General features: G+C 39.2%; 1 protein-coding gene across 2 annotated transcripts in view; it reads left to right on the top strand.

The window, feature by feature from the left end:
* The window catches only part of edar (ectodysplasin A receptor), a 71,797-nt gene continuing 49,869 nt past the window's right edge, over nt 1-21,928 (top strand). Inside the window, exons 1-2 of one of the 2 annotated variants that reach the window (XM_036139508.1) lie at nt 1-194; nt 19,779-19,843. In XM_036139508.1, the coding sequence (XP_035995401.1) occupies nt 19,793-19,843 (51 nt within the window). In that variant the 5' untranslated portion in view covers nt 1-194; nt 19,779-19,792. The remainder of the gene's footprint in view (nt 195-19,778; nt 19,844-21,928) is intronic. The other variant, XM_036139507.1, reaches the window with a different exon arrangement.

Raw genomic sequence — 21,928 nt, forward strand, 5'->3', positions numbered from 1 at the left:
CATGCACCAAAGTGGAGGTTGGGGCGGCATTATAGCGCCACGGAGTTTAACTCTCCTGAACACAGCCAGTCCGTGGGCGATGCTCACCCAAAGCCACGCAGGAGATTGAACGCCGATCACCAAAGTTCGCTGATTGCGCGGAGCGGCAGGAGAAACCACGCCGGTGCGTCCCCCGAAAAGCCACGAAGCTCCAGGTAAGAGCTCCTCGTTTTTGGGAATGCACGGACAGATTGCTGCAAGACTTCGGGGGGAAATTCCTGAGACACACTTTTTTTTATGCCAAATAAGCATGTGCTTTTACTGTAACACTGTAACGTGACCTCATAGAAACCAAATGGCACAGGGATAGGACTCGTTCAGATACTCGTTGATACTACAAGTTAAGAAAAAAAGTCATCAAAACAGCAACTACCTAAAAAAAAAAACTTAAAGGCCAGGTTCTGTGTTTAGAAATGTGAAATAGAATTGCAGGGCCTTCCTTTATAAAGTCAATGCGAGGATTCGTTTCCCTGCTTTTATTTTGCATGCCATCTCTAAAGAATATTCCAGGAGTGTGAAGCAAGCATCCTAAAGCCTTCTAAAATATGTGAAGAGTGCGTGTTGGTACAAAAGTTTTAGCCCAAGGAGGTAGAACGACGTTCACATCCCCAGTTCTATAGTTTACAGGCATCATTGACTTTGTGGCAGGGTTGTGATTTAAGATCCGGACGTGTGGAGCTTTGTTTTTTGGTTCGTTAGAACGTGATTTTAATTATATTTATATACACATTTTTGTATGAGTGAGTCCTTTTTTAAAAAGTTGTGCATTTGTGAGTGTTGTACAGCTTTCTGCTCTGTCTGCATAATTGTTTTCTTGGTGCCGCCTGACTGTCCCGGGCCCCCCGGGGGAAGTCCTGCCCGCAGACAGGCAGCTCAAGCCGGCTGGGGGACATGTCAGGTCCTGCTGCACTTCTGAAGTCTGCTCGCTTGCTCGGCTTTGAACTGGAGCTCCTGGTGGAGGAAATCAATCCGTCTCTATCCTCACTGTCTCACTGACTCCCCTGCAGCCACCCCCCCCCACCACCACCACCAGTGCACCTCTTCACTTCTGCCACAGTGATCTTTCAAGTACACAAGTAGAAAGTCAAAAGAAGACAGAGGAGGGAAAGAAAAAGAAAAAACAGGAGGGAGTACAATTCATCTTCAAAAGACGTTAATATGGTTTCTGGGGATTAAAGGGATGAAGGCAGGACAGCTGACAAAGCCGGTGGCTGTAGTTAGGATCATCCAATACTAGGCTGAAGTAAACTGATAATGTGTTTACTTACTCGCCCCTCTGTCACTAAACGCTGCTCGGTGTTGGAATTCACACAATGGCTCTATTTGTTTTGGAGTGATTTCATAGGAAGAAGAGAGAGAGAGAGGGGGGGGGGGGCGGGGGCTCTTGTGTGTTTTATTTTCTTGTGAAAGTGGATGTTGAGATTTATGTTGGATCACAGCTGATTTTAATCCAACTCAGCTTGTCCATTTACCCAACGGAAAAAAAGCAAAAAATAAAATAAAAAATAAAACCCACAATGGTGCTCTGGAGGCCTGCTGGGGTTAAATATTTTATAAAGCTTGACACATCTTAAGGAAGTTTCAGCTTTACGCACAAAGTTTACTGATGGAGGTTATTTAGCTAGGTGGGAGAATATATTTCCTCTTACATGTTTTGGTTGGAGCTGGTGCCTGCAGGGGATCGTCTGGTGGCGCTTACTTTGATTCTGATATGTTATTATTAACGCTTAGGATTAGTTACAGTGGCTTGTAAAAGTATACATTTTAAACTGTCCCGTTGTTTTATTGCATTACAATCTCAAACTTAAAGCCTCCACCACTGTTTAATGATGTTGTTAATAATAACAATCTTTGAATAAATAAAGGAGGAAGGCAGTGTTGTTGCCATTGCCTCCCTGGCTGCCACTTAGTGGCGCCACTGAAGATGTTGCCATGTATTTAGCTCCCTTTTTACCATCAACTCGGACCACCTTCTTTGTCCTGGTAATGAGAAGCATCTTAATAACATGACAGATAACTAATTTACAAATTTTTTGCCAACTTACAAAAAAAAAAAAACATGTTTAGAGAATAATTAACTCTGCACATCACTCTGTTGTTACCTGACAACATTCTTTCACGTGGCATATATATTAAACTATTTAGCTTTAGTTTCAGGTATGGCTATTTTCTTGTACTGATGGTCACTGATTCTTGAGATAATGCTTTATCACCCAACACTGTTTTAAACTTCTTCTCAATGTTATTCTTGACCTGTCTGTTGTTTTTTCCTTGGTCTTCGTGATGCCAGTTGTTCATTACTGTGCGCCAAGAAACCTCTAAAGCCGTCATAGGACAGATGCATTCATAGTGACTGATGCATTCTATTTACTTTTTTAAGTGACTGCTGACAACAGTTGGTGGAATTTATTTATTTATTTAGGCCTATAACAGTAAGAAGTGTTGACCACAAATGCACAGTACTCTATTTACAGATATTGTCTGAAAAATAAACTTGAAAATCACGTATCATTTGTTCTAGTATACAATGATGCACTTAGTTTATGACATTAAATCCTGATAAAATACTTTTGAAGTTTTTGTTTGCAAAGTGAAAAAGGATCACTACGTTTACATAAACAATTTGCTTTATTTATTTTTTTTGGAGATTTATTGTTAAATTACAAAGGAAAAAGTAAAAGTCTGCGGCCTTCTTCTGAGTTGACACACACTATGTTGCCAAATATAGCTGAAGCTCATACAGCTCAAGTGCAAGCCACCAGAATTGACAAAGACTCCTAGATAGGTGTCAAAACGTTTTCAGAAAGAACTGAGTGAAAGTCTGGATACCTCCAATTTAATTTAGTTTGCCCTTACAATGACCTGGATAACTGAGAACTTGCACAGACATATATTGCCAAAAGTATTTGTTCACCCATCCAAATATTCAAAATTATTATCTATCCATACATACATACATACATTTATACATACATACATACATACATGCATAACTTTCTGCTTATACGGGATTGGGTCACGAGGGCAAAAGGTTCAGGAGGGAAACCCAGGCATCCTCTCCTCAGCGACATCCTCCAGCTCATTCTACAGGTTCTAAAGGCACTCCCAGGCCAGACAGGATATATAGTTGATCCATCAAGTTCTGAGTTATTCCTCGGGCGTCTTGATCAGATGCTAAAACCACCTCAATTGACTCATTTCAATGCGGAGAAGAAGCAGCTCTAGTTTGAAGAATCTCATTTCAGCCACTTGGATCTGGGATCTTGTTCTTTTAATCATGATCCATACCTCATGACCATAGATTGGAACATGGATGGACTGGTAAATTGAGAGCTTTGCTCTTTGGCTTAGGTCTTTCTTCTGCACAACAGACCAAAGCAGTACCCACATAACGCTCCACATGTGAAAGTAAAATCTGTTGGGACTCTCTTTGGCATTAAGCAATTCTTAAAGGGCACATTACCACAATGTTCTCGGTCCGAATCCGCAGGTCATCTATCTCATACTTTCTAGCCCCAAAACATTCCAGAGTCGACTGTCAGTGGTGTTATCACAAATCGGAAGCGTTTGGAAATGAGAGGAACTTAGCCACACATAAAGCGAGGGTGCCGGGGCAGCAGATGCTGAGGCACATAGTGCGCAGACATCATCAACTTTCTGCAGACTCAATTGCTACAGACCTCCAAACTTCCTGCGTCGTTCAGATTAGCTCAGAAACTGGTGTAGCGTTTTTTTTTTTTGAGGAGCAGGGCTTGGCCCCTTAGTTCCAGTGAAAAGAACTCTGAATGTTTCGTCATACCAAGAGATTTTGGACGATTCCATGCTCTCAACTCTGTGGGAACAGTTTGGAGACGGTCCCTTCCTCTTCCAAAAGACATGGGTGACTGAATTTTGTGTGGATGACATTGACTAGCCAACCACAGCCCAATAGAAAACTTCTGGGATGAATTAGAGTGGAGACTGAGAGCCAGACCTTCTCATCCAACATCAGTAATAAACTTTACAGGTGCACTTCTGGAAGAATCGTCAAAAACCTCCATAAACACGCCACAGAACCTTCTGGACAGCCTTCCCTGAAGAGTTGAAGCTTTTATAGCTGTAACAGGTGGACCAACGTTACTTTGAACCCTGTGCATTAAGAACGGGATGTCACTTAATTTCATATGCGAGTTGAGGCAGAAGAGCAAACACTTTTCACAATATAGAGGTACGGTATATTAACTACTTTTGGCGAATGTACACAAACACGTTTTTTCCTCAAAATGAATTGCTTTCAATTTATGCAACTGGTAATGCGCTTAGAAGATCAGAATCAGTAATTAGAACAGATAATTGGCAATTTAAAGATTTTAACAATATCATTTTGCAAAAATGTTGCCCCTTTCATTTCAGCCTAAACAGTCATCAGTGTGGAAATTAGGTCCCTCTTTGTCCTAACGTCTCATCTGTCTGCACTTACCCACTCTCTATTCTTTACATTTAAGCTGTTAATATATGTGTTGTTGCCGATAATTTGTATCCGATTGCAAGTTCTGACGAGCCTCGTCCTGTGCAGCGGTGGGATCGGTGTGTTGTGCGTGAAACGTTGGCTTTCTGAATCTGAGCCTCTGACAATAACCTGCAGGACCAGGGTGGGAATTATGTGAAGCAGACAACTTTATGAGGATAAAACTTTGATTTTGCTTGAGCGGCACATTTAAGTAGGCTGATATTCGGAACGTTTCAAAAGAAAATAAAAGGTTTCTGTTTTCTGATCATTGTCAGAAATGTCTGATAGTCTGCTTGCCAGGTCGCGCAGGTATGATTCAACATTGTGAGAATTTTGACCTGGGTTGCTGTGTAAGACTTGATTTTACATAGAGAGAGTGAGAGACTTATTTGTTTTGCCTTGACACCACGTTTTTTTCATCATTAATTTGGTTTTATCGTCAATTTCTTTCTCAGGTTTCATCACTCAACTAGAAACCTGGTTGTGCGATGAAAACTACTTGGTTAGCAGCACACAGGTTTGGCATTACGCAATTAGTTACTTCACACTGTCTCTCATATCGACACCATTTGATTTGTAAATGCTTTTGTTTCGGTGACAGAAAAGGAAATAAACATTTACTGTTTAAATCAAATGACATTTTAAATAAATGTAATTTGTTGCTGAAGCTGGCAATAATCCACTCGGATGGAAGTTGTTGCCTTGGCTGCGTGACTAAACGCTCATTGTTCCCAGTCTCCAGTCAGTGACGGCCTCAGACGGAGCAGGGATTCTTCGTCGGTTTCCCTCAGGGGGTTCCGGAAAGTCTTAGGGAAACATGAGGGATAGCTGTATTTCATTATTTTCTGATTTATTATTTATGATTTCATCAAAGCACGATGTAGATTTCTCAACTATAAACAGAGACTGCAAGGATTAGAGCTGTGCAGACTAATCCGGTATCAGAAGTGAAGCCCAATCACACGCTTCCTAAACTGAATTACTGCTGATGGCCACTGTGCATTGTCTTGAAAACCTCTTGACGTTCACTGATTTCTGTTGCGATAACATGGATGATCTGCAGCTATCAGTGGGAGCCTACAGTTACACATGGTGGCTGATTTGTAAATCTGTAGATGTAGAGCTTGATTGACATTACAACCTGGGGTATTTTCTTTTTAGATATTTTCTGTCCAATTCAAAACGTTGAGAATATTTATGTATTATGTCATCCATAATATGTGCCAAACATGGATACTGTAGCCCAGGATTTGTTTTTTTTTAGGTTTTTTTACTTTCCATTATTGGATGCATCACACTTAGAGCATGACAAAGATGATAGCCATAGGAGTCATTTGGATTATTGAAGATTTACAGATAACGTGTGTGTTGACAAGCCATCACAGGGTTGAAACTCAAAAAAGCAGTTATTTTCTGATCAGTAAAAGCACCAAGCACAGCAAGATAGGGTTGACAATATCCTCCGCATCCTTCTGTGGAGAAGTTTTTAGTGCGGGAAGAAGACTCAGGTAACCATTTTCAGAATGAGCAGGGTGTAAAGTCAGAGGAAATACAAAAGGTATTGAAAAGGAAACTGGACTCCATCTTATATTTAAAGTTTATGGCATCTGCCAAGGGATTTCCATGAAAGCCCACCATGAGGAAGTTTTTTTTATTTTCTTTTTCAAATTGTCATGAGGAACAGTGTTTCCCCAGAAAACTGGTTAAGCCAGGTGATGCTATGGTGGGCCATTGGGTTTTTGTTGAAAAATTTTAAATGTCTTCAGGGAACTTGAAATTATGACTATTCAATTGTTGAATACTGTGTATTTAAACACCAGTTATAGAGTCTTACTAAAAGGCTCACTCTTGAAATATTGTGTTAACAAATAAAACAAAATCAAATAAAAATTAGCTGTTTGCACTTAACTTCAATCTTAACTAAAGGTATAGTGGACAATTTTTCCGGAAATGTAGATAAGAAATGCCCAAGTCACTTTACCTGCTCTTCCGCTCCTGAGGGGGATAGCATGAAATAATCTCCCAAATATGCTCTGGTCTTATTTTCTTCTCCTGAGACCTTCCTCTTCTTCTCATATATTTGTTAGACAGTTTGCTTCTTGTGACATTCTGCTATTTTCAAAGTGTACTGCGAGAGCAGTCGTGCTACAATGAACGGCTGAAACCGAAGCTCATTGGATGCATAAAAGCTAAAAGTGTGCTTGCGCATCAAGAGGAAACTTGCCAGGAACGAGCGCGCACATTGGCACTGTGTGAGCGTGTCACATTGATTGGCATGTGGGACACCCAATAGATAAGATAATTCCCCCGGAACTTGAAGCCATCGTCCACCATACCTTTAAGTAATCTGTGAATTTAAAAACAAGCAATGTAATGTGGATCACATTTACAATGTTTATCCCCATTCAGATTTCATTTATTACATTTTTTTTGCATGGTTGCAGCAGGGTAGGTTGATATGGGTTCCTTCTTTTTTTTTCTTGCCACATTTGCTTCCAGTGCCTTTAAAACTACACAAAGCATTACAAGGTGCAGCATTGCGTAACTCAAAAGGAGGAGCAGTGTTGCCACCGTACGCTTATTACAAGCAACTTAGGGTTTGCAAGTTTCGAGCAACGATTGCGATTTTTGGACTTGTTTTTGAATGTGAATTAGCTTATTTGGGTTTGGACATCCCGTAACATGAGCTAAATTGAAATGTCCCGTGTTTGTCACTCTTCGCCGTGTTTTGACTGCTGTCTATACGGTCTTGTATATACAAGCACAAGCACTACATTGCACTCCATGCCTTACTTTCCAAGACCTATATAAGAAAGTCGCACTGAAGCAGGCAGGGACCGTTGGAGACAGTTTTGACAGTTTGAATCCAGCATGTATACATGGATTTTTTTTAAATAAAAATGGAGGACAAGATCTATCTGTTGAAAAAATATTGCAGTAAATGTACCTCTGCTTCTGATGCAACATGTTAGATTTGGAAATGTTGGCTACCTTTTTTGAGAATATCGTAGTTGTTTTTTGACTGATGTTCACTGTAAAAGTAACAACACAAATCTGGCTAATCCGTGGTATAAGATGCTAAAGACATATTAAAACGTTAACACTGTAATTGATATGTCTTTGCTTTAAAATAATAGTGAAAACATTCCTTCCAGCTTCTGCTTAAACAAAAAAAACTGACTGAGGTTGCAACAATGGAGTGATACACAAGTCCAGTGCCTAAGACAATGTTAAATGAGTTATGTTATGAGATGGTTAGTGGGTTGGAACCAATTGAGGGATCCAGTTACTGTTGCTCCCAGATGAGGGATGTGGACAGATGTAGACTTTGGTTTCAGAATATTGAGTTTCATATCTTTGCAGCCAAGCACCTCGTGGAAGGTTGCCACTATTAGAAGCAATAGCTGCTTCTAATGGTTTTCAACTTAAACTCTTAAGTCTTTCCTTTTTAAAGGGTTATCTTAGAGCCCAGCTTTGAAGATCCTCCTTCCTTTGCATGTACATCCATCCATCATGACCACTTAAATAACTTAAATTATACCCCCCAATGACAAGCAATAGGAAAACCTTCAGGTGTGCCACAGGTGGTGTGAAAATGCACACCTGTGGCGTATAATAATGAATCTGGCCGGTGCAAGCAAACAAGCAAACAATACAAATCACTAGCAGATTAAATTTGCACACCCTTCTTAAAGAAAGTTACATTCTTTGTGTGTTTAAGGAAACATCATAAAGGATATATTATCCCAAACATAATTTGTATGGCTGAACGATCTGCATTATTTCTCCAGTTGCGGTTCGGTAGGCGTCAGCCATAGAGAGGGAATCCTGAATCCAGATGAATTCCAGGTTGCAGATTAGGCTTCCCACCTACAGTCAATGCAAAACAAATAGAGACAGACGAAGAGACGGGGAGAGAGACGTTCTGCCCCAGCTGAGCTAAAGAGGGGAACAAGGGATCAAGGAGAAGAGACGATGAAAGACTGATCACCGGCAGGCAGAGAATCAAAGGGCCCGCTGACTGACTGGAACTGCCATAGGTGTGTGATATGAGACGGAAAGGGAGGCAGTCTGCGTAGGCACTTGCTGTCTCTTTTCATGCTCTTTAAGAGTTTGTTTTTTTCCCCGAACACTGAGTGAAAAGCTGACGGTAAGTCTGTAATTAAAGCAATTAAAAGATGAAAGGAGACGAAAAAACATCACACACAGGCTCACGCAAAAACATATTTCATTTAGGGCACAGAAATTATTATAGGTGGTATTTTGCTTTAGTATAAAAGAAAAGAAAAGAAATATCTACATTGATGTGAAAGAACTAAGTGTGCATCTGATCTCTCAGTCGTCATTGTTGTGTTCTGGGCCAATGTAACCAAATGGTGAGATGATAAATAATATTATTACTTGGACTGTCTTTAGAGACTCCCTAGAACTTACCCATTAGATGTGAAAGCAAAGCTGTGATACGGAGCTAATAAAGCAGTGCAATGTAGAAAACCTCTACTTTATATAGTATTTCACAAAAGTTGGTAAATATTTTATTATATCTTTTTATTAGGACAAAACTGAAGATATGACACTTGGTATACAACATATCACACCGCCATTAATGTCTAAACCGCTCGCAGCAAAAGTGTGTACTCCCATATTTTTTCATTATGGTGTTACTGGGAAGTTTTAGTATCAACTGAAGTGGTACTTAAAAAAAAAAAAAAAAAAGGACTTTCGAATCAATGTTCCTGATTTGTTGGTGCAAATTAAAGATTCATCAATGCATGGTTTGATTCCAGTCGGAGTTCAGCTTGCTCTGATAAACCTTTGTGATGTAGCCGGGAGGCTGTGGAGTAAATTGATATTTAGCAGGGAGACGAGGGCCAGCTGTTGTCTGGGGTTTGGGTCTGTCTCTAGTGTTGGCAATCACATTAACTGTGGGTTTATTTATACATTAAACTTTCTGTAGCAAGTCAAATATATTTATTTACAGCTCATTAAGCTCTTCATAAGTGAGCCATGGTGGGTCTCTTTTTCAGCGAGTTTCGGCTTCCTGTGGGCCTTTCAAACACAGAGAAGGACTTTGCAGAAAGATATACAGCCCCGTCTCTCTTTAGATCTTTTTTTTCCCCCAATTAACCAGTTCTATTAAAATACGTTTCTAGGCATGCTTGTAGTTTGAATCAGCTAAAGGTGAAAGCGAGTGGTTTAATTTAACTGACAGGCCTGCAACCCCACAACCCCTGCATTTACAATCTAACTACCTCCAAATCATAGTAGAGAGACAAAGAGCCTGCAGCACATTCCTCCTTTATAGCGCTCACGTTGAAATAAGACAGCTAGGGCAGTTGGAATGAGATCGGACTGGCTAAATTCTTACCCTTAGTGGATAATGTTTGGAACATAATTAGTATTTAGGAGGAGGGTGAGAAGATTATCACCATTATGGAGGTAATGACATGGTATTAAACTGGAAAGGGTAGTGAAACTTTTTGACTGTCAAATCGTACAAATACCATCGATGGTAGCCTTTAGTGATTTAAAGAAGAAATAATTGTATTAAGCATTTTATTTGTTAAAAGAATAAAAAAAAACTGCAATGCAGAGCTATTAGACACCAACAGTTGATAATTGGTCCATTAGGAACGTCTTAAAAGAGTATTTAAAAGAATGTAAACAGCTGCTAACAGCAGCAGGAATCTAAATAATTTATTGAATTTTTTGGAAGCAGTGATGTTCTAAAGTCTAACAGCTGCTGGGAGGAAGGATCTGTGATAACGCTCCTTTGCGCATCTAGGATGCAGCAGTCTGTCACTGAAGGAGCTCCATGCATGGGGTGGGAGACACTGTCTAACGGTGACATTAGTTTTGCCAGGGTTCTTATGTCTCACACAACCTGCACTGGATCCAGGGGGCATTCTAGAACAGAGTTGTCCTTCCTGACAAACTTATCCAGCTACTTCCTCTCAGCTGTAGATAAGCTGCTGCTCCAACCAAATATATTATAGAAGATGGCTGATGCCACCATAGAGTCAGAAAACATTGTTAGGATCACTCTAAAAGAACTCAGTCTCCCTAGCAGGTAGAATCCAGTCCAGTTTACTGTTCAGTAAGTATGTTCAGTAGGACCTAAAATTCATTTCACGGTATAAATCAAATACCTTCACAGTAACGGTATGTATTATGGTATAGATTAAAGGTTGAGGTCTGCTGTTGGGTAAAAGGGAAAATGTTTTGGTTCCTCCCACGTTGCTTAACCACGCAGGTGTCTCTCCGCATATTCAAGTATGTGCTTCGTCTTCAAATGGTAAAGCAAATTGCTTTTATTGCCTTTGTTTGCTGTCACAGTCACTTGACATATCTTGCAAAGTACTGTTTTCTCTTCAACCTCTGATCTTTTAAACCTGAACCAAGTCCAAACTGCTGACGTAGCACCATTTTTTATACCAACTCCTCCAGCTCAGCTGTCTCAGTGCTTACAACCATGTTTAGACAGGTGCGATGATGTAACAGACAATAGGACAGTAGAGCGCAATTATCTACCTTTGGCCAACTTCATATCGTTTCTACAGTCTATCGCATATACCACACAGCCCTAGTATCCACTACTTCAATTTGAGTTATCTGAATGATCATTGATGTCGGTGTGATGGGTCTGCTTTGGTGGAAATCCACCTCCAGAGCTTTGGTTTTTCCTGTGTTGATTAGGAGATGGTTTCGCTGGCACCAGTCCATAAAGTCTGATGGAGTACAGACAGTCTGTCAGGAAGTACTCAAGGAAAGAAAATATAAAGAACCCTTACTCTAAAGAACTAATGCTGTGCTTCAGTTTTCAGTTCCAAGTTCGAAAACCAGTCAGGACATAAATATAAGCTAACAATGTATTTCTCTGGATCTTCTACTTTAAATTGCTATTGCAACATATTCACTGAATGAGGTTATAAAGTATGGGTTGAGATACAAATCGTCAGAAGTGCAAAAAACTTTTTTTTTCTACTTCCGCTAATTAGGCAGGAGTTATATTGGATTAAAAAGTCAGGGTTGGTCCCCCCCCACAATCCAAAAACATGACTGTTTAATCTGTCTCTCTAAATGTGCTTTAAGTGTGAGAACGTGTGTGTGAATGGCTGGTTCTCCTGCTTGTCTTCGTGTTGCACTGTTATGGACGACCTGTCCAGGGTGTACCCCACCTCTCGCCAAATGATCGCTGGAGACAGGCACCAGCCCCTCCGCAAATCAAAATGTTTTTTCTACCTTTCCTGGTGTGTTGTTTCATGGAACTGGTGCCGGTTTAGATGATAGACTATGATTATCTGATAAAGGGGAAATCCATAAAGTTTGTGGCTTCTCTCCTTTTCATGCCCAAACCCACTTCACTGAAATTCTCCTGCAGGTGAAAATTCTGATAATTAACCTCCATGATGTTTCATGACTAGTTTATACTTTATGCCCTTACAACATTGTGCAAGGTTTAACTTGAATGAAGTGGGATTTGGTTAAATAAACATACACTGAATTGTGAATAATATGAATATGTTTTCTTAGACGTGTTGAGTGGTGATAGTTACATCTCATCTTTTGTCACTGGCTCAAACGTATTGCTTTTTGCTGGTGTTGTGCATGCATGGAGAAAAAAAAGCAGGGCTTAAACGTTGTCAAACTGCATAACATGTGTTTGAGATCTTGTGCAGGTTTGGCAGGTTGAGCCCTGGTCTGTAAAGGGATAGAGTAATTGCCTTTTTAGGGTTTGAGCTCCTTACCAGTGCACTGATTATCTTCAAGACCAGCGTACGGCTGGAATGGATTATGTTTGTATGTGTGCAAGATTGTGTTTACGGCAGACTTGAGTTGATCCGGTGGGGCAAGAAGGCCAGTGATCAAATTGAAAGTGCCATCCTTGTTGGGTAAGCTGGATACAGTGACTAAATGCAATTAAAAACCTCATTTAAATAGAAAATCTTCTGTGTATTTACAGCTTTTTTCAATTTCATGCTCTATGACATTTTAGCCCAGCCTTGTCATGTGTATTTTCAGTGTTAAAGGTTTGGGTAAATTTAGGGGCCATGTTAATTGTCATATGCGATAGCAAGAATTGAGCTAATTGGAAAGGAAAAATAAGACGAAAAGCAATAAAACATTGTTGATGAAAAGCAGAGCTCGCGCTCCAGATGTGCCAGAATCCAAATGCAGATATCCGACTGTGTATTCTGCTAATAGGATTGTCATCAGAAATTGAGGTAGCTTTCATGAGACCACAATACATTGTCTAACTACATTTTTCATCATCCACTCTGTTTTAGTTCTTAGATGCCTTCCCTGGCCACTAATTGGGATAATGCCTAGTTGAGCCATCATTATTGGACTCTGTTATAAATACCCTTTTATAAAATTATGTGATGATGAGGAAAAGCCATTACCCAAACAATTCATCTGTAACGATGCTTAATGATATATAGGTAGTGGGACGCGGAGGATATATTTCCCACAAGAACTGATGAAGTGAATTAAAGTGGGAAGCCTGAGAGAAACGCACGGAAAAGCTACCTTGCTTGTCTGAAACAAACAAACAAACAACACCTATAATAATTATTTGTAAAAAATGTGTCTGAAGAGTAAAAAGTGAAAAAAAATGTCTGCAAAAAGATAGTTGTTGATGTTTGAATGGAAAGTGTTAAGTAAGTGATGGATTCTTGATCAGGGTTTCTAGATTACTAATTTTACATATCATTTATGTATTGGGATTAATATTAGTCTTATACTAGTAAACAGGCACTTGTTGATACTGACGTCCAATCAGATTAACTGAGGCTCCAATAAGCATGGCCCACCATTATTGGACTGTGACAGATTAGAGAAAAACTGCCTGGCTCAATGAGTCTTGAGTTTAGGCTTAGGGTTAGGTAACACCAGCCGTATGCCGGTTCTGTAATACCAGCATACAGCTGGTATTACATGGATGTAGTTTACGACTCGCAGTATTCACCTGAGCAGGATATGTCAGACATGTTGTCTAAATGCATTGAGTGACTTAAATACAAGCACAGTTGTTGCACATCCTCCTCGAAATATCTCACAGACTCCCAGTTACTGAATCTGTCTTTGGTGTCATAAAATTACGTCACATTTGTTCCAAAATCTGACATTACCCCTTATAGTTCATAGTTGTCTCTGACTACTTCCTGAGATGAATCCTGGCCATAATTTTGGTGGGTTCTTTCAGCCCTCTATTCTGCGGTGGGATTTTGCAGTTGCCAACAAGGCATAGAGATCATGTGTAGATCACAGAATGAAATGATAATCTAAATATGTTTATGATTTACCCTTCTGTTTGCAATCTTTGTGTAAATACAGCGAAATGGGGGTATTTTTGGAAGAAATTACAGGAACTGGTAGTGGTAGTGAGCTAAAATATCTTGATGGAATGGAGATAATATAGAATCATCCATATTTCATGGAATAAATTAGTGATATGTAAATTTGAAATTCTAATTTGTGCTCTTTTTTTGGACCAGTTGTTATGAGACCAGAAACAAATATTGCTCAGTCTTTACATATTTAAGATAGTCTCGTAAAAATCTTGTCAGGCAATTAGAGCTTCTGATTTGCAGTGAGCAACGAAGAATGATAATGTGGGGAATCTAGAGTATTTTCACTTTTCAATCTCTGAATTTCAGCTTTTGCATGCATTCATATCTATGCATTCAAATTAGCCTTTCTTATTGTTTGTAATACCAACCTCTGCTGCTTGGTTGCTGCTCTGGGATATTTACTGTCCCAGCAAATCTTATTTTCAGTTGGTTAAAAATACCTCTAAAACTAGACTCATGTAATGAAACACATTAAGGAATTACTGATACAGTAAGCAAAGATGATTTTAGGTCTTTCTTAGCCTTTTTTGTTGTTGTTTAAACTTTTGTGGTCGCCAAGTTTTTCTTTTGTATTTTTGTGATTAAAAGAATACATTGTCACCCCTTTGCTATGCACCATTTCATTCTGGATTTAGTCTGCTGTAATTAAACCCGAGTAAATGAAAAGCAGACACGAGGCCACAGCTAATGAAGAGAGCGAGGTCCCAGAGACGGCTCTGATTCGATTCAGCATTTGTTGTAAAGTAAAAACAGCATCCTAAAATAAACAAACTACTATGCTGAGAACTGTGCAGCGCGCTCGCTCAGATGACACACACACACACACACACACACTTGTTAAGGGCACGGCTAAAAACAGAAAGGTTATTTATTGGAGATTATACAATCGTTAGAAGATTAATACCCCTGGGGAGGCTAAAAAGGCTCAGGCTGACTTTCATCTCAGACCTGCCCCAACAGAGAGAGCTGAGGTTAGAGAGACAGGGTTGAAAGAGGTAAGCAGACTGTCAGAAGATACAGAGTCTTCAAACACAGTTAAGTGTTATGTGTGTGTGTGTGTGTGTGTGTGCACGGGTTTGTGTGTTCATCACTTTAACCCCATAATGAGTAGCCTTGAGGGGGTCCATAGCCATTTGGCAGCTCTTCATTTCCTGATTTGGGAAAAAAAAGGCATCATCAAGCCTTTTATCTCCTCAGTGACACAAAAATACATACACAGGCACGCACTCACACAGTACATACCGGTTGTGGTCTTACCACAGGGTTTTGCGCAATTAAGCCTATTTTGCCCTCAGAAGTGAACATTGTTTGCATTTACAGTCAGTCCATCGATGTGTGCATGCATGAGTGTGTGTGTGTGCGAGCATGTCTGTGTGTATATGTGTGTGTGTGCTTGACGATGCTGCAATTAAGCCAGATCAAACCACTAGAGTTGGAGCATTAGCCATCAGTTAAGATCTGAAGTTTCCGCCATGGAAGAGTGAAATCCGAGGTTTGGAGCCAGACAGACAGATTTTGACCTTAGATTGGAAATAATTGCAACTTCCTCTCTTCTGTTTCTCAAACACGCACACACCCAGAAACACATAGACATGTTTGATGCAACTTCAGGTGGATTTAGAGACCAACTTTTGATGTGAACTAATGTGAGCTAAGGATCCACAAAACAATTAACACTTTTAAACCATTGTATCAGCATTTTTAAACTCAATAAAGAACCTTCTCTGTGATGGTCGGGAAGAGATTGGATTGATTAATATCAACCGGTGCTGGTGTTTGTAGATGCTTGATGAGTGCATACAATCTGCAAAAGACCCCGGCTAGATTATTTCACACTTAAAAGGCTGTCGTGAAACATGAGATGCCACAGTCTTCAGTTGATGTCTAAAAAAAGTTTGCTGGAACCTTTTTAAAAATTAAAAGTAGTAGTTTCCTATTCCTCGATTGGCACAATCAGTGTTTCATCGTTTAGTTGTAATCTGCATTGGTAAAACTGGAATAGGATAATTTACAAACAGCTGGAAATCACTTTTTGAAGTAAAAATTAGGCTAACCCGACTGGGCTTTTAAACCTGTGTTGTACTGAACGTCATGGCCACCAGGGGGCGACATGTGTTGCTCAGTATTGTTTTATTTGCTACAACCCACATAATTCAATGTCTCATTATATCTTTACATACCCAAACTATTTTCTATTATTTTCAAGTGGTATATGATCATATATATATATATATATATATATATATATATATATATATATATACAGTTGTGTTCGAAATAATAGCAGTGCCTCAACAGCAGCAAGAAAATCACTGGTGTTATTAACATTTCAAACTCTATACCCCAGATAAGTTTCTGGGGGGTAAAATAAAGGTATAGAAAACCAACAAACCCAACAGGACAGCCATGCATACTGTGGATTCTGTGAAATTGAATGATTAACTGAAAAGGGTGTGTTCAAAAAAATAGCAGTGGTGAGTTCAATTAGAGAGGGCATCAATTAGGGACGGTATTCTGGGAAAAAAGGGTGTTAACAGGTGATCCGTATTTAAGGATCAAGACAACTGGCATGCTGGCTGTGCATTTGTCCTGAAAAAACAAGGAAAATGGGTCGTTCAAAACACTGTTCTGAAGATGAGCGTTTCCTAATAAAAAAATTGATTAAAGAAGGGAAAACATACAAAGAGGTGCAGAAAATCATTGGCTGTTCAGCCAAAATTATCTCAAATGCCCTGAAATGGGAGCAACAAACTGAAAAACGAGGAAGAAAAAGAAAGACAACCCCTCGAATGGACAGAAGAATAGCCAAACTGGCGAAGACTCAGCCAATGATGGGATCCAAGAGGATCAAGCAAGACCTTCAGTTGACAGTGAGTACTGTGACAATCAGAAGACGTCTTACTGAGGTTAACCTTCCAGCAAGAAGCCCCCGCAAAGTCCCACTGCTGAGAAAAAGACATGTGCAGAAGCGTTTACAATTTGCCAAAGAGCACATTGACTGGCCTGAAAAGAAATGGCATAATATCTTGTGGACAGATGAAAGCAAGATTGTTCTTTTTGGGTCTAAGGGTCACAGGCAGTATGTCAGACGCCCTGCAAACACAGAATTCAAGCCACAGTACTCACTGAAGACCATTAAGCATGGTGGTGCAAGCATCATGATATGGGGATGTTTTTCATACTATGGTGTTGGTCCGATTCACCGCATACAAGGGATCATGGATCAGTTCCAGTACATCAGGATCCTGGAAGAGGTCATGCTGCCATATGCTGAGGAGGAAATGCCTTTGAGGTGGACCTTTCAACAGGATAATGACCCCAAACACACCAGCAAGCGAGCAAAAGCATGGTTCCAGATGAACAAGATTCAACTGATGGAGTGGCCAGCACAATCCCCGGACCTTAATCCCATTGAAAACTTGTGGGCTGACATAAAAAGTGCAGTGCATGAGGCAAAACCAAGAAACGCTGAGGAATTGTGGAATACAGTGCAATTATCCTGGGCTGCAATACCTGTGGAACGATGCCAGAAGTTGGTTGACTCCATGCACCACAGATGTGAAGCAGTCATCAGAAACCGTGGTTTTGCAACAAAATATTAGTTTAGGATACTCAGCTAGGTTCACTTATCAAGAATTTCTTTGTTTGTACAGTACATTTTTGAGTTTCCAAGGAAAGATGGCAACACTGCTATTCTTTTGAACATGCCATTTCTTACTTTATTTGAAATATTATTATTATTATTTAAGTTTTGATGACTTTGCGCAATTGTTTTGCTTTGGAATAGAATGTACTGTGTCCCCAATGTATCTGTGTTCATTAAAGTACAATTTCTTTGAAGAATTTTGACATTTACTCATTTTTCTAAAGGCACTGCTATTATTTCGAACACAACTGTATATATATATTTAATTGATATATGTTTTCAAGCCATAATTTCTGGAGTAATATAAAGTGATGAAGCAACAAATATCTGTATTAGAACAATAATGATTTATCCACAGTAACAACATGCAGATTATATACTTTATGCTTGCATAAACTTGCTTTTCATAGTTCAGATTATTTTGAAGTGGATATTGTTAAGAGATTATAACTAGCCAAAGTCTTACTTGCATTAACTAACTCCTGTAGCATTGTCAATGTCAAAATATTTTTCTTTGGGAGAAATTTGCTTTGGAAAGAGGGTTTTAATGCAAATTGCATTCAACCATTACTATTCATAGATAAAGAAATACAATTATTCCTTAGAAAAATAGCAGTAATCCATTAACAAAAAAACAGCATACACTAAAAACATTTCACTAAAAACAATTGGTTAAAATGGGTTGATGGAAAACAGTAAAAACAGTTCCAAATGCAGTATCCTCCTGGTTAAAAGAGCACAAAAGTAATCCATGCTCCCCCTACGCCCTTCATACATGATAACAGAACCAAAACGGCTAACAAAGAGTTAGTTAATTAGAATCAGCGTGGGCTGGCTCATACTAAAAGAGAGACTGATATAATATAAGATTTTAGCAAAACTTCAGATTCTAAGTAAGAGTTTCAGGATAGATCTTCATCCAAATACCAGTGTGCAAATTAATATTGTTGCTATCTGTAATCCAACATTTGTTAGCTGTTTTAAGCATACAATAAGATATTGAACTGATTGGGCGGCGTCTTGCTGCAGTAAATGCTCACTCCTGGCACAAATGACATGTGCTTGATGGCAGAGGCCCCTGCACATTTTGGAAGCAATATTATCGCAATCTGGTTACCTAATATTGTGTGACCCAAACCTAAGTATTTATTTAATGAAATTCAGGGTAGAGTGGCTGCTTGTGGAGAAGAAACTGCTTTTATATGAGCTTGAAGAAACCATTACCAGTTCCAGATGACATATAATAACTGTTCGCTTGCCATTAGTTTTTCTACAACAGAGTTATTTTTAGTGAAGTAAAATCTGTGTCTTGCATCACTGGTATGTCATATGTACGTGTTTTACACCTGTTGCCCCTTCTCATTCCTGTCTTTTGAACTAAATTTTATGGATGAAAGTTAACCTTTGTTTAGCTAAATTAGTTTAGTATTCACAGATTGTCAGCAACTATTTTGCTTGTGCTTATTCTTTATTTATTTTTATTTTTTTTGCCTCCGGAATGGTTTAGTTTTCTTAAATGTTCTCAAGATGGCGAGGGCAAAATTCAGTCTCTGAATACTGAAACCATAGATTGTGCTCATAAATACTATTTCTATGAATGCATATATTTGTATAAAAGAGTGGTTTTTAAAACTACAGCCTATGAGATTTACATTTCCACCTTTTTTTTTTTTGTTTCAAACATGTAGATTATGAGAAAATAATTCTAATTATTGCTCCTTTGGTATAGAAACAGATCTGTCACAACATGTACAAGCCAGACTGAAATTTAACATTTAATCCAACAATCTTTTTTTTTTTTTCTAAAACAATATAAATGTCTAAAAATAAATAATTTCTCACCAAAATCACCCAGATAACATAACAGTGACTAGTCAGGTATTTTTAAACCTCTGTCAAATGATATCACTGGCATCCATATGAGCCCTTTTTGGCCAGCGGTGATATTTGCTCATAGTTATGACTCAGAAAAATGCCATGGGCAGCTCTACTGCGATTACTTGTTTATTGGCATTGACGTGATGCTAGAGAACAGCTCAGTGCTTTTGGCCACACACATGCACAACATTCCCACTGACAGCACTACTGTTGGCAGGAATGTTTCACTTCAGGGATTCACTGATTGATAATAATAGTTTAAGCACAAGAGGCTGCAGGCAGGGAAGGTTCATAAGAACTCAGTGAGAAGAATGTGCATTTGCTGTCATTTCATGCGTTTTTCTTTTCTCTTTATTTTCTTGCCTTTCAGGGAGAAGACACAAAATGTCACAGAGCAGAGATCAGAAGAAGTTCATCTTCCTGTCCTTAATATTGGTAAGTTGTTTGCGCAGCTCTTGGCCTCGCATGTAATCAACTTTCTCCTGCTCCTGTGCTCCGATGTTCACTCCCATGTTACATTTTCCTCTTGCCCAGTCAGGCTTTGGTTCTCAGGAAACTCGTGTCTAATCGCACCCAAAGTTGATCCTACATTTGGCACTGCATCATCCAGACTTTGTGGCGTTATGTCCCAACAGCATGCGTAACTCTTAGCCTCTTGTAGCAATTAGTTAATCTTAGAGTTTTGCAGAAAGCAGCTATCTTTAAAATCCGTGATGCTCTGCTTGTTTCGATGTTGAAACCCACTGGCACGGCTCCTGACAGGCCCCCTTCGATTCACCCTGCCTCCTCCGTTATGCTCTCTCTTCTTGCAGAATAAACTCATCAAGTCTGAACCACAGGATGTTTTTTTTTTTTTGTTGCTTTGTTTGTTTTGTTTTTAGTGCAGACTTTCGGTTGTCTAAATGAATGTTTCAGAAAAATCTGTGACAGAGCTGTGTGTGTGTAGAGATGGTAAGAGGAAGACGGCTATTCCCAACGCTGAAAAAGTTTGAAGAAAGAAGGTTAAACTGCCATGCAAAGTTATAGGAAGCAGAGGTTTACCAGTAGCATCTCACTTAGTTCTAAAGCGACCCTACTGTGGGTTGAAAAGCCAAAACGGAGAAATGTTTCCTGTCTTTAATATTAAATTAAACATAGACATTTGCAATAAAGCATTACAAAACCCTACACAGTAAGAACATAAATCCATCCTTTGTTGCAGTAGCATATTCAAACGTTGAAACATATGCACATATCCAACTTGAAATTTGAGTACATTTATCCAGCAGATTAAGACCCACCATTAAAAAACTATTTCTTTAACCAAAATAAAAAATGCTTTTATCCAGCCGCATTCTGCAGCCCTAACACTAGATGCCGCCAAATCTCTCCGCACCTCTCCTTTTGTTGCTCCTGAGGCTTCATTCACACCAAGTGCACTCTCCAGGCATGTAAACCTCCAGTCAGTCTGTTTTGGATTTGGTTTATATTATTATCAGGTTATCTGGCCGGAGAAGAATAGACTCATACACATAAATGAGCACTTGTTCAAACAGGTCTTCAGCTCACTGACAGGATATGGTTGCGAGGGACAGTGGAGAACGAGGGAGATGTTATTAAAACAACAGAGAAAAGACAGAGAGGCTTAGTCATGCGCTCATTTATTTTCCCTCTATCATCTCTGGACTGCAGATGATTGTTAAAAGTCAGTTAGTTTGTTTGGAAATGGACAAAGTATGCTGGAAAGGCTATAAATACCAGCTGCTACTTATTACGTTGAGCCACAATGACACAGTACCGCACAGCGCACACACATACACACAGTCACGTTTCCACTACTGCAGGGGACATTTCATTAACTTAAATCTTCTGAAAATGTAGCCCGACTCTAACCAAAACCACAACTCGCAGAAACCTATTGTTAACACAACCTTAACGCCAAAAACCCCAACCTTTTTTTTTTTTTTTTATCCAACCTTCACAAGAAAATTTAAAGATTATTGTTTTCGTGGACTTTTGGAATCCAAACATGAGGTACATTCCCACCATATAACAGCGTGAACACATCTGCATCTGCACGACGGGAGTAAAACCACCCCACCGGCTCTGTTCACACAACCGAATGCTGCTGTTGTGCAACCTTCTCATATAGAGCTCACAAAGCAGACAGCGATTTAAAAAAAAAATAAAAAATCTCACATCGGGATATGATTTTATTGTTGTTTATTTTCTGTGCTATTGTATTTTTTTGTCATTTAAATTCAGTTTGCCGATTGCTCGGGGTCCCAGTTCTGTTGAATATTAAATGCATTGCCCAGTGCTGTTAGTTGATTTCACAGGCCACAGGTCACTCTGGGATGTTTGACTCATACAAACTAAAACCTCGATACAATTTTTTATTCATAACCATCTGCACAAAAAAATAACAACAACAACAACAAAAAAGATAGTCCCTTCATGGTTTGTTTTTTCATTTTATATACAGAAAACAAATCCCAATTTGAAAAGCAAAACACGAGATATTTATATATATAGATATAT

This window comes from Fundulus heteroclitus, chromosome 7, assembly GCF_011125445.2.
Source record: "Fundulus heteroclitus isolate FHET01 chromosome 7, MU-UCD_Fhet_4.1, whole genome shotgun sequence".
Classification (NCBI taxonomy): domain Eukaryota; kingdom Metazoa; phylum Chordata; class Actinopteri; order Cyprinodontiformes; family Fundulidae; genus Fundulus; species Fundulus heteroclitus.